General features: G+C 40.4%; 1 protein-coding gene across 2 annotated transcripts in view; it reads left to right on the forward strand.

The window, feature by feature from the left end:
- Positions 1-13,477, forward strand: part of FBXO21 (F-box protein 21) — a 42,462-nt gene that overhangs the window by 512 nt on the left and 28,473 nt on the right. For both annotated transcript variants that reach the window (XM_008048763.2, XM_008048764.2), the window contains exons 2-4: positions 669-804; positions 2,874-2,968; positions 10,713-10,834. In XM_008048763.2, the coding sequence (XP_008046954.1) occupies positions 669-804; positions 2,874-2,968; positions 10,713-10,834 (353 nt within the window). The remainder of the gene's footprint in view (positions 1-668; positions 805-2,873; positions 2,969-10,712; positions 10,835-13,477) is intronic.

Genomic DNA, 13,477 nt, shown 5'->3' on the forward strand with positions numbered 1-13,477 from the left:
CCCGGGCCCCAGATGGCGCATCTAGGAGCGCCCCGCACGCGGGCCCTCGATCCAGGATGACGCTGGTGGCGCCGCGGCTGGTCCATTTTGCGCGCTTCTTTTGTGCCCGACTCCGTGCTAAAATGTTTACACGGATCCAGTGATGCAATCGTCTAGCGGGTGCAGCATCCCCTGGCTGGTGGTGGACGGCACGGATTTCGGGGGAGACCCGGGCTCGAATCTGGCCCCGCGTGCTCCCCCTGTGACCTTGGGGGTAGCGGCATCTCTTTTTTCGAGCCTCATTCATCGACTCGGCGTGCGAACGATCTTTGCACATAGCAAAAAACCTCTACCGTGGTTGTTAGATGAGATGATGTGTGGGAAGCACGCACCCCGGGCCCGGCTCTTCGGAGGCGCGCAGTCAGGGCTCGCTGTCATCGTCGTCGTCATCCTCGTTGTTGTTGCTACACCTGTCCCCATTTTATAGACCCAGCACGTCTGTCGCCACGCCAAGGTCACACCGCGAGTGAGGGCTTGCGCGCCGGGTGGAGGTTTGAACGAGGGCCATCGCCCGGGCCCCTCTGACTACCAGACCGGACCGCTGCCCCTGTTTTTCAAGGCTGCCTTTGATGCGTGTCCCCCTGCCTTTGAGTCTCGGTTAAGCTGAGGGGGTGTTTCTCTCCTTGTAGGTGGCCTTCCCTTATGAAACACTACAGCCCCACCGACTACGTCAATTGGTTGGAGGAGTATAAAGTTCGCCAGAAAGCTGGGTTGGAAGCGCGGAAGATTGTAGCCTCCTTCTCAAAGAGGTTCTTTTCAGAGCACGTAAGGATCTGTTGATGGGGCTCTAAGCTGTGGCCTGGTAGTAGTGTGTGTGTGTGTGTGTGTGTCTGTGTCTGGGTGGAAGCGCGAAAGATTGTGTGTGTGTGTGTGTGTGTCTGTGTCTGGGTGGAAGCGCGAAAGATTGTAGCCTCCTTCTCAAAGAGGTTCTTTTCAGAGCATGTAAGGATCTGTTGATGGGGCTCTAAGCTGTGGCTTGGTTGTGTGTGTGTGTCTGGGTGTCTGGGTGTCTGGGTCTGCAGGCGTTAGCTCATCCAGATCTTTTTGATACCTCCTTTTCAGTGCTCTTACAATCCCTTACTCACTCACTTGGCTGCAAGAGTCATTGTGTCCTTTTCTTCCTCTCCAACAGCACGAAGCCATTTGTCCTCGCCAGCTTTACTTTTGTAAAGCCAGAGAGAATGGGGGTGGAGGGAATAGGGAAGGTCGCACACTGCACCATGTAGAGGGAATCTAGATCAGCTTTATTTCTCTCCAAGTAGGTAGAACGAATGTTTTGCAGCCTCCACATTGTTTGGGGAATCATCAATGATTGAACACTGTAAATTTCTCCCAGTTGTTTGCCTGGAAGGGTTGGCGAAATTAATGTGGTTCTTCTCTCAGGCTTTGCAGGTTCTACTCAGTAGTGAACTGCATTATTTGTTAAGGTAACAGGATTAAAAGCTACCTATAAATCAGAATTATGACTCCCTCAGAATTGTCTTGCATTCATTATCCATGAAGAGTTTTTTTTTTTTAATAGTGCTGAAATGCTTGATGTTGGGTTTTTTCCTTTCTCAGAATGCCTCGTGGAAGTTTCTGTTTCTGTTCCTGATTCCTAACATTTTGTAACTCTGGAAAATAGTTCACTCTGATGTTTGAAATTCATCCAGCTATTAGATGTTTATTTCTGATTGTGGGGTCTAGAAATAAAGCCAGCCTGATATTTTACTGTCCTGTTTTACTGAAGACTGCTGCTGATTTTTAAATTTTAATTACTCTTAGTTAATGGAGTTAATACAATTCGAAATGTTTTCAAGGCTTTTCAACTTTTGAAAGGAAAAATTTGAACTTTGAACAAGTTGAACATATTCCCCTATAGAGAATAAAAATAGAATTCCCTAGTGTAACTCATTTCTAAAAATGTTTATTGATGTCAGAATAAGCAAAACTTATATTCTGCTTTGGAGAAATTGTGCCCTGGCTAAAAGCATTCACAATCATAAATTGTAAATACTGGTTTAAATGTGTTTGCACACACATTTATTTTGGCGCTAGATGTGTTTGGTGGGGTGGTCATGGGCTACTAGTTTGCAACCTCTATTGCTAGTCCAGCTGGTTTTGTGTGCATTTTTATCAGTCTGCACCATTGTCTAATAATGATGAATTGTTTTGTTTTTTCCTTAGCTCCCTCTTTCCCTCTACCACTGCTTAATTAGAAGTATGTCAAGAACTTTGAACACAGCAGGAGCATACTTAAGATTGATCTGTGGGTGGGTGATTGCTTTGGGCCAGGACCCTGGTGTTCCTATGTTCTCAGCATGCACCCAGGTTGACCTGAATGTTCAGACTACTTTCAAAAAGAAAAGTGGGCGAAGTCCTAGAATTTTAAACTGAGAGGATCTTAAAGCCGTCTGTACCGCCACCTCAGTTTACAGAGAAAGCCTGCTCAGTGGGTTCAAGGAGCTGCCCTTCATATTACACTTACCTCTCTGACCCTGTTCTCCTAATTAAGTGTACCGTAGACAGCGGGAAATAGTACTAATTATGAGATTTTTTATTTCTAGTCCTTGTTTCAGAGCTGTTTTTCTTCACATTAGAGCTCTGAATCAATCACTTTCAGAAATTTCAGTCTGTGAAAACATAATTAATTTACAAGTAACAACAAGATCTGAACAAATTACATGTGTTGTTACTTCCATCCATGGTGGGTAGTGCAAGGTAGTGTAAAATAGCCACTGTTACCACTGTTCATAGTAGTGGGCATCTTTGTTTGCAGCTTAGATTTGTGTATGAGAGTGACTGTTACATTAATACGCGTAATTGAGGCATACTTGTACATGTCTTCTTCATAGGTTCCTTGCAATGGCTTCAGTGACATTGAGAACCTTGAGGGACCAGAGATATTTTTTGAGGATGAATTGGTGTGTATCCTAAATATGGAAGGAAGGTAAGCCATAGGTTTAGCAGGAATTTTGTTGTTCTAACTCCAGAACAAAATGCTATGATTTGTATATGGGAGAACCCTGGAACATGTGTTTCCAAATATTCCATGTGTTGCCATAGTTACAATTTGGAAAAGTTCGGTGAATATAATGTAAATGTACCAAGACGATTGGCATAAAAAGAAACCTTTCAAAAATCCGTATGGAAAGAAAAGGAAATTAATGTTTAGTGCTGCTGCAGGTCAAATATTTGCTCCGGGCACTTGCATCTGTTATGTCATTTAGGAACCTTTCAGTAATATAAATGATCCTTCTTTTATTATTACCTCTCTACCTTTCACTACCAAATTTGCCTTGTCTTGAATTGAACCTATTTTTTAAAAAGGAATTTCTTGGATATGTCTTGATTTAATGGATGTTTTTTACAATTTCTGAATTTTGGAAGAAAATAATCTTACTTTGGTCTTGAACATTACAGATATTTGGTTTAACCTTTCTTTTACCTCTCAGTCAGAAAACTATTAACTTAGGTACTCTCCTGATCAGGAAGAGCCCATTATCGCTTGGTTGTTGCTTAAATTTTTATGCCTTCTAGTTTTTTCATGGAGATTATTTTCCAGTTTACCTGGAAGATGACTTGGCTTCCAGCCTGACATGCCTGTAGAAAAGATTTTCTACTCTAAAAGTTCTGAAAATTTTCTAGTGATGGAAGATAAGAATGCTAGTTTAAGAGAAATCATTGTGAAATAACTCACAAACAAGGCATAAACTCTTTCTGTTGTTGTTTTTTAAGGGGATTTAGGAGAGAAGTATCTATTAGTGGATCAGCTGTGGGTAGAGGTAAGACGTGTCACTATTCTAGGCCTTGGATGTGTTCAGATGCAGAGGTCATTTTTCCGTTTCTATTTTGGTTTATCTATAAATGAATTGAAGTATGATCTAATAGTCAGTATTGTACAGCCTTAAAATAAAAGCTGACTTGTGTTTTTTACACACATACCTATATACTTTTAAATATATAAATGCCATTTCATGGATATGTAATTTGTTGTTTGGTTTGATGTTTAGTACAGATTTCATTTTTCTTATTTATGCTGTTTCCTTCTTCCTCCCTAGTCCTCCATTTGCACTGGCCTTCTGACCCCATTCTGTAATTCTTGATAACAACCTCGGTTATCTTCTTGCATGCCAGTAGATGGTGATGCATATGGGGAAGGGGGGAGGGGGATTATTAATTACCAAAATTGAGAGTAGGTGCTTTTCTACATCTTTTTTTTTTTTTTGGCTCAACATTACCTTATGGAAATCTATACTAATCAAGTGGTAGAAAATCAAATTCACTTGTGTTAACAGCTACCTACTATTTTGTAGTGTTTTGCGTAATTTATTTAATCATTCTCCTATTGACCAGAAACCATTTTCTTTTCCATTTTGTGTCACTATGAAGAGTGATGCTTCTGGTGGTTTCATTTCTAAGCAATAGATTCCTGGGAATGGGTTTCCTAGGTCAGACTGTAGAATATTATTGAATAACAAAATAAGTGGTGGCATGTCCTTAAATGGGAAGACTTACTCTCACACAGATGTTCTCTCAAAATTAACTTTATAAACCTAATGCCATACCAGTTAGGATCCAAACAAGGGTATTTTGGGGGGGAAGAAGAGGGTTTTATTTTTCATTTGGATAATATTGTCATAGAATATATACAACCTGTGGTACTTAATCTCTAGTTTACTTGAAAGATGACTTGGCTTCCAGCCTAACTTGCCTGTGGAAAAGATTTTCTGCTCTAAAAGTTCTGAAAACTTTCTAGTGATGGAAGATAAGAATGCTAGTTCAGTATTTTCCTTAAGAGAAATTATAAGAAGAGTCAGAAAATTTTTAAAAAAATAATCATAATGAAGCCGTGCTCGGTGGCTCAGCCTGTAATCCCGCACTTTGGGAGGCTGAGGTGAGTGAATTGCCTGAGCCTGCGGGTTCGAGACCCACCTGGGTAACTTGGCGAGACCTCATCTCTACAATAAATAAAAAAATCAGCCGGGCATGGTAGCGCATGCCTGTAATTCTGGCTACTTGGAAGGCTGAGGTGGAAGGATCGCCGGAGCCCAGCAGGTCGAGGCTACAGTGGCCGGGAGCGGCCACTGCACTCCAGTCTGGGCGACAGAGTGAGACTCCACTCAAAAAAATAAATAAATAAAAATAATCATAATCATAATGAGAAACTTGCATTACTAGGTATTAGGGCATATTATAAAGCCACGTATAATCAAGACAGTGCAATGATTAGATAAAAATAGCCACATCCCTAGCAAAGGAAAATTAAGAATCACATCCCAGAATAAAAAATAATTTAATGCATTTAAACTCTAAGGGGAAAATTGATTATTTAATAAATATTATTGGACATAACTGAATATCCATCTGGAAGAAAGGAAAATGTGCATCTTATGCAACAAAATTATTTCAAAGGATTAAAGAACTGAAATTTTTAAATGATTACAATACAAATCCCTCAAGAAAATAGGAAATTTCATGTGCAGTCTAGGGAGACCTCCTTAACGAAGACTGATAATGCAGATATATTATCAATAAAAGACATAAACAAATAATCCTCTGATTAAAAAATAAACTTCTATATGACCAAAGTCAATAGAACTCTTAGGAATTTCCAAAAAGACATTGAAAAATGTACAAAGCATAGAAGGACAACATTCACAGAAGAGCAATCCAAATGGCTGATAATAATTAAAAAAAAAACAAAAACTTTGAATTCACTATTCAAAAAAGGTTAAATAAAAGAACAATGAAATATTGTTTTTTGTTTATCAGACTGGCAAAATAGACAAAAATGCATAGTCAGTGAAGACGTATATTGTTATAGTAGTCTTTTTCAATGTAAATATAAATATATTACCCCTTAACCCAACACATATTCTGAGCCTAAAATAGGGTTGGTTTTTAATAACAAGAAACACTTCACATTTTAAAAGTATTTTGGCATACTAGTTTTTATGGAGCACCCTGTTTATAGTTATTCCTCATGATTGCTGGTGGTTTGGATATGAACAGCATAGGGAGGAAAAAGGGTAGTTTCTATAAATGCTAATGTGTCAGCCTTTGGATATTTGAAAACAATTTGCATTTATAATGTTCTACATGGTCTTAAAAAAGAGTACATCATACAATAAAGATTGGAAGCAACATATCGAAGGGACACACACTGAGAAAATTGACCCAGAATGATCAGTACTCAGACTATTTTTTAGGAAATGGATTTTAAAGACAGAAAAGCCCTTTGGGCATCTAAGGAAAAAAAAAAGTCATTTATAAGGAAAAGAAAATCAGAATGTCATCAGACTTTCAACAGCAATACTTTATGCCAAAGGAGGGAGAAGTAACATATTTAAGATACTCAAAGATCTAAACAAAATGTCTGCCAAGGATTTTTATATACAGCCAAACTGACTTCCAGATATAAAGACTACAGACAAACTTATCAGTTCACAAAAACTTGGGAACTTTGTAGCCCTTGCTAGCAAATCTACTGGAAGATGAGCTTTAAACAAGCAAACATACAGAGAGACACTGACATAAGGACTGGTGGTGAGCATTAAATATGTTTATTTGTAGGATTAAATTCAATGAGGGTCATAGGGGAGAAAGTATTGCATGTGTAATGACCATAACCCTGTAAGTGTGGATACAGTGCATCTCTTAAAAATAAAAATAAAAAAGAGTGGACACAGTGGGGAATATGTGCACAATATTTAGGTGTTTTCAGTAATCATAAAAGTGATGAGAATGTTAGTCTTATTATTCTGAAGCTAGTGTATGTATGAGAGAGAAATGTATGGAATGAAGCAAATGAATAATTAGTGATATTCTAATTCTGTCATCTCTGGTAATCTGGAGAAGTAGAATTCTGGAATGAAGAAGATACAGATAGAAGATAGAAGATGGTCAAAGCCATATATTTCTGAATGTGAACTAGAAGTGTCAGTATGAACTCATGAGGTATTTTTATATCTTAATATATGTAGGTATATGTGTCTGTATGTATGTACACACACACACACACACACACACACACACACACACACACCCCTTACGAGCTCTGTCTACTGAAAAGGTTTAGAACTAATGACCAACCCAGTAGAGACAACCTTCCCTAGCTTCAGATTGTGATCTTGATAGGATGTCTTCCACTAAAAGAAGTCTGAGTTTTTGGAGAAATTATTGATTCTAGGTCCAATGCAGGAACTTTATTATTATTTTGTTTGTTTTGAGGTGGAGTCTCACTCTGTCACCCAGGCTGGAGTGCGGTGGCAAGCTTACAGCCACTGCAGCCTTAACCTTCTGGGCTCAGGCAATACTTCTACCTCAGCCTTTCAAGTAACTGGAACTAAAGGCTCGCCACCACGCCCAGCTGATTTTTTGATTTATTGTAGAGACAAGGTCTAACCAAGTTGTGCGGGCTTGTCTTGAACCCCTGGACTTGGGCAGCCCTCTCTCCTCTGCCTCCCAAAGTGCTGGGATTACAGGTGTGAGCCACCGCAGGAACTTTAAAAGATGAGACTGGGGCCTCTTGGAAGCCTGGAGCCAGATAGCAAGAAATTGACAATACTTCATGTCAGATATGTTCAGGGACCAACATAAAGAAGTTCCATTGGCCAAAGATGTGACAATGTGGATTGTAACTAGAAAGGATTGAAACATCAAATATATGTTATTCCATATAGTCATAGTAAGAAGTAAAAACAACAATTAATTGGTCACCTTTAGAGAACCCAAATCAAATTTTGAAGAATTATAAATAAACAGAAAGACATGAACATTTATCCCACCTCTTCTATCTCCTATACCATTGGGGGATCAAATAGCAGATGAGGGAAAGCTTTTCTTTTTTTCCTTTTTTAGAGACACGATCTTGCTACATTGCCCAGGCTGGTCTCAAACTCCTGACCTCAAGTGATCCTCCTTGCCTTGGTCTCCCATAGAGCTGGGATTATAGGCATGAGTCATCGTGCCCAGCCATGTTTTTCTTTGTAGATGTATTCCAGCTAATAACAAAGAGATGGCTAAATTAGAACATTACCACTTTGTCAACCAGGCACAGCGACTTACCCCTATAATCCTAGCACTTTGGGAGGTTGAAGTAGAAGGATCACTTGAGGCCTGGAATTTGAGACCAGCCTGGACAACATAGTGAGACTCTGTTTCTACAAAAAAATAAAAATTTATTAGCTAGGTATGGTGATGCACCTGTAGTCCCAGCTACTTGGGAGGCCAAGATAGGAGGATTGTTTGAGCTCAGGAGTTTGAGGCTGCAGTAAGCCATGAGCTCATCTGGGCAACAGAATGAGACCCTATATCAAAAAAAAAAGAAAAAGAAAAACTAATACCACCACTTTGTAACCTTAACAAATTAACAGGTCAAGGCATTGAATAGCAATGGCTGCCAGCATCACAAAATAGACCACCTGGCATTATTGCCTCCTGATGGAAGAATGCACTGCCTCCTATGAAATTGTCTTGCCAAATGGAATCTGAGTCCCATTGAGCCTCTCCATCCACATGATGTAGTTTAACATGTCTTCTGTCTTCTGAATCTTCTGAGATTCAGAAGACAGAGAACATGTTAAACTACATCATGTGGATACAATCAGCAAATTTCAGACTGTGGGAAGCTACAGGTCAAACAACCTTGTTTCTTCAGCAAATAAAATGCAGAGGGAAAAGAAGATGGAGTAGGATCCTGTAGGTTAAGAAATATAAAAGACATAGAAACAGACCAGAGTGCTTAGGGATGCACACTTGGTGGTTACACTACAGAGGAGGGCAAAGACGTGAAGGCTGTAGCGGTGAGGAGTGTGATGATTGTTAAGGGGACGGAGCGGGTTCTAGAGGACGTCCGGGCTGTCTGCAGAGTGGTGGACCCAAGAGTGTTGCCTTATAATGATTCATTGAGCTATTGTGTCATGCGGTTTTCTAGATTGATGTATCTTTCAACTTAAAGGTTAAAAAGTAGATAATACATAGGTTTGCTGATTTTCATTTCCCTCTCTCCAGATTAATGTGTTCTGTTTCTTTATGAAGTCAGCCAGATATGCTTAATCACTGTCTATTTCTTTCTTATAATTTCTATGTATATTTGAGAGATCTGATGAAGAGTTTTATTCACTCAACAAGTTTTAATTGAGTGTACTGTGTGCCAATACTATTCTAGACACTGGGGATGCAGTGGTGAACAACACACAAAAAAATCCCACCTTTTGTGGGACTTACACTGTAGTGCGTGAGATAGGCACTAAAAAATGGGATCGTTATTACATTAAAAAATGAAAAGTGCGGTAGAGAAATATTTATCAGGGAAGGCAAGAAAATGGTGACGAGGGTGTCATCTTAAGTAGGGTGCGGGAGGAGCCTTAGTCAAAGGGATATTTGAATCAAGACCTAGGAGGAGATGAGAAAACAGACTGCAGGTCTCCAGGAAGAGAATGTTCTGGTCAGAAGAAATGGAAAGTGCAAAGGTGAGCACCACCAACCAGGTGTGGTAAAGGGACAACAGGGACACCAGTGTGACTGGGCTGATGGAGAGTAGCAGGAATTGAGGTCAGAGAAATAATGGGGCGAGAGTGGAAGAGACCTTACAGGTCCTCATTAGGACTTGGGCTTTTACTTTGAGCACATTGGGCAGCCACTGGAGAACTGGGGGCAGAGATCATGGAGCTATGAGTGATCATAAATGGAGCACTCTGCCTGCTTATTTTCTTTTAATATAATTTTTAATTATTTTATTTTAAAAATGGGTACAAATGAGGTACATACATGGTCATCATACAGGTAAAGTGTGGGTACACTTTCTGCCTGCTTATTGAGGATAGATGCAAGGGTCCAGGTTTGAAGCAGGAAGCTCAGTTAGGAAGACGTTGCTGTAATACAGACAAAAGATGGTGAAGTGGGTCAGCTAGTGAGAAGTGTTCACATTTTGGATATATTTTGAAGACATCACTGGTAGCATTGGCTGACAGGTTAAGGTGGTTTATGAGAGAAAGCAAGGCATCCAGTATGACTCGAAGGTTTTTGGCCGCACTGGATGATGGAGGTGCATTGAGCAGAGAGGAGGGTGACTCTAAGGAGGGACAGAGGAAGGTACACAAAGCTATCCAAGTGGGATGTGGAGTTGGATAGTAGTGGTTGGATATACAGATCTGAGTTCATTGGAGAACTCTTTTAAAAATAAAGTAAGGTTGTCAGTGCTTACCATCAGCTGCGTAAGTTCACCATGGCAGTGTGTGCCAGAGAAAAGAGAGCCCATGGCCTCAGTGTCCCTAGATGGGGGACCTGCAAATGGTTCCAGGTGTGTTCCCACGCCTGAGGATCACTCAGCTCAATTCACTTTTCAGGCTGGTCTTCCATTTCCTTTCACCAAAGATAGAAAGTTGCCCAGGCGGGTCTTGAACCCGCGGGTTCAGGCAGTTCACTTACCTCAGCCTCCCAAAGCGTGGGATTACAGGCTGAGCCACCGAGCCCAGCCGTTTCTCAGATTTCAATGCAGCTGATTCAGTGTTATATTACAAATGCAGAGTTAACCTGTTCTGTCTGCTTCCATGATAATAAGTACTACACAATCATGAGCCAATTACATTTTTCTTATTAAGTAGACTACATGGCATGGTTAGTGTGAAGTGAAAAATACGTAATTGAAAGTTTTCAGATCTTAATTTTTGACATGTTTGTTTTTCTAGAAAAGCTTTGACCTGGAAATACTATGCCAAAAAAATTCTTTACTACCTGCGGCAACAGAAGATTTTAAATAATCTTAAGGCTTTCCTTCAGCAGCCTGATGACTATGAGTCATATCTTGAAGGTAGGTCTTTTCCTGTGTCCGTGGACAGTGGCACTTCCAAGGTGACTGAGCAGGCTATAAGAGATGTAGTGGCACCTGTTCCTGGTGACAAAGCTGTGCAAAGCACACCATGCTGTGTGGGCTTCTGCAGGTTAGATTGTGTGTCCTGACCAATGAAGTAGGCAAAACGATTAAATTTAGAGCTAAGATTTTGCCAAAGTCAGCTAAAAAGATAGTATTTTTTCAAGATGCATCATTGGTTTCCAGCGTGAGATCAATATTTTAGCTAATAAGGTGAGTTCCTTGTTTTTCTAAGCTTTAAAAAAGCATCATTTCCAAATCAGAAATAAATGTATCTGGTTTTGACTTCCAGTGACCTTGAGCAGATCTCCTATCCTCGCTGGTTGGAGTTTATTGAGGACAGAATGTTCTTGAGCATCTGTGAGACTGCTCGTCCTTGATGAGAAGTGAGGACAAAGAAGTTGAGTGGACAGGCAGGATGAAGGGACTATCTGTTCTTATTAAATTGAACAGAAACAAAATGTGACTTCATTTTTTTTTCCTCCAAGGAAGTTATGCATTATTCACTTCCATGGAATCGCATGGTAACTTCATTTTTTAAAAAAACCTTTACATTCCTACATTATTACACAAACCCTCCCATACACTGTGGTTATGAAAAAACCGATATGACTAATCATTCATTCCCTACTCCTGATGAATTAATTCATTGTTTTTCGTTTTGGGTTTTTTTTCCCCCTTCTAATGTATCTCATAGGGGTCTCCATTCAATTACTATTCTTTTTTTTTTTAAGAGATGGGATCTCACTATATTGCCTAGGCTAGATTTGAATTTCTAGGCTTAAGCAGTCCTCCCACCTCAGCCTCCTGAGTAACTGGAACTACAGGTGTGGGCCACTGTGCCTGGCTTCTCTTACCATTCTCATGCAGCCTCTGGCTGTCTCTCTCAACAACAGTTTTCTAAGGAATACTTGGTTTAAGGAGAATCACCTCCTCCTGCCCTCAAGTCAGCCAAAACATCAGTGCCAGACCCATCTGAAACCCAACTTTTCATCACTCCATGCGAACCTGCAGTGGTGACAACTGCTTTCCCTCTTAAATATACTCTAGGCTTGCTTCTCAATGCCCTTCATAATCTGATCCTCCCCCAAATCCAAACACGAGGCCTTTGTCCAGACGAGTGCCTTTCTTCCTTTTTTGAGTTGAAGTCTCACTCTGTTGCCCAGACTGGAGTGCAGTGGCACGTTCCCAGCCACCGCAGCCTCGACCTGCTGGGCTCCAGTGATCCTTCTGCCTCAGCCTTCCAAGTAGCTGGAACTACAGGCACGCGCTACCATGCCCGGCTAATTTTTTGATTTATTGTAGAGGTGAGGTCTTGTCAAGTTGCCCAGGCAGGTCTCAAACCCGCAGGCTCAGGCAATCCACTCACCTCAGCCTCCCAAAACACAGGATTACAGGCTGAGCCACCGAGCCCTGCTTGGCTTCACTTTCTTATTCGTGGTATCCCTCTTCTCATAATTCTTTTTGAAAGTCCTACTCACCCTCCACAGTTCAGCTCAAGCTTCACTTCTATCAAGTTTCAACTGACTGCTTAAAGATTTTGCAGTAGCATTTAGTAGTAAACTGTCTTAGGGTTTCCCATGTATACATTTTGCTTCTCCAACTGGTTACTAAGTTTTTTATATTCCTAGTCCTTAGGTTATGATCACTGTGTGCCCCCCAGTGTATAGTGTAGATACTAGTTGACTGCATGAAAATCTGGTATCTTCCAAAAGGAAATTAAAAATCTCTCAGTTCAATATAAATATTTAATATAAAATACCCTTACCACCCTGGTATCCTCTCACATACGTACATTGCAGTCGAGAATCGTTCTATCTTCTGTTCATTTCACAGTTAAGTGTTTGGCAGGCTTTATTTTCTATAGCTTATATATGAAAACGAATACTTCTTTTTATTTTCCAAATAGGAAGGTATATTATAATTTTCTTATAACCCATCCAAATTAGTGCTGTCGGCATCGGGAAGCTGCTGAAGGTTTTTAAGTAGTTAAGTGAATAGTAGTTGGCTCTAGGGTTACAATCCTTGGTGACTGGCTAGAATAACACTGATGCCGTTGAAGCAATCTAGGATTCATAACATTAGGTTGGAGTGGACTTTAGGGAAGGGCATCATAAACTCCTGCAGCCTAAGGTGAGAAAGCTTGGGCCCACAGAGGCCCAGAAACCAGTCCCTGGTCAGTCTACAACACTGCGACTGGAGTCAAGGTCTCTTAACAACTATTCAACTTTCATCTCCTTGGGGTGGTGGTAGGAGAGTCAAGGTTTCAAGCTGCTTTGAGATCTCTTGAATTTAGGATGACTTGAGGGCTTGTCAAGTGAAAATGTCCTGTACTCAAATGATGATGCTAGCCGTTCAGTCTCTGGTTAAAAAAAAATGACCTAAGTCTTTGAAGAGTAGTGATTTTTAGTGTCTTCAATATGCTTTATACAGCTTTTGTTCTGCAGGTTCCCTGATTATCTCCAAAGTCCATCTACTGTTCACTCTTGAAAAGTGTAATTTGTTGAAAAGGCATATCTGTTATTGAGGGCTTTCATAGTTTTGGGGGGGATTATACTTTTTTTAAAATGAACTGGTTTATAC

The sequence above is a fragment of the Carlito syrichta genome, unplaced genomic scaffold (assembly GCF_000164805.1).
Source record: "Carlito syrichta isolate Samal-C Ts95f unplaced genomic scaffold, Tarsius_syrichta-2.0.1 Scaffold126612, whole genome shotgun sequence".
Classification (NCBI taxonomy): domain Eukaryota; kingdom Metazoa; phylum Chordata; class Mammalia; order Primates; family Tarsiidae; genus Carlito; species Carlito syrichta.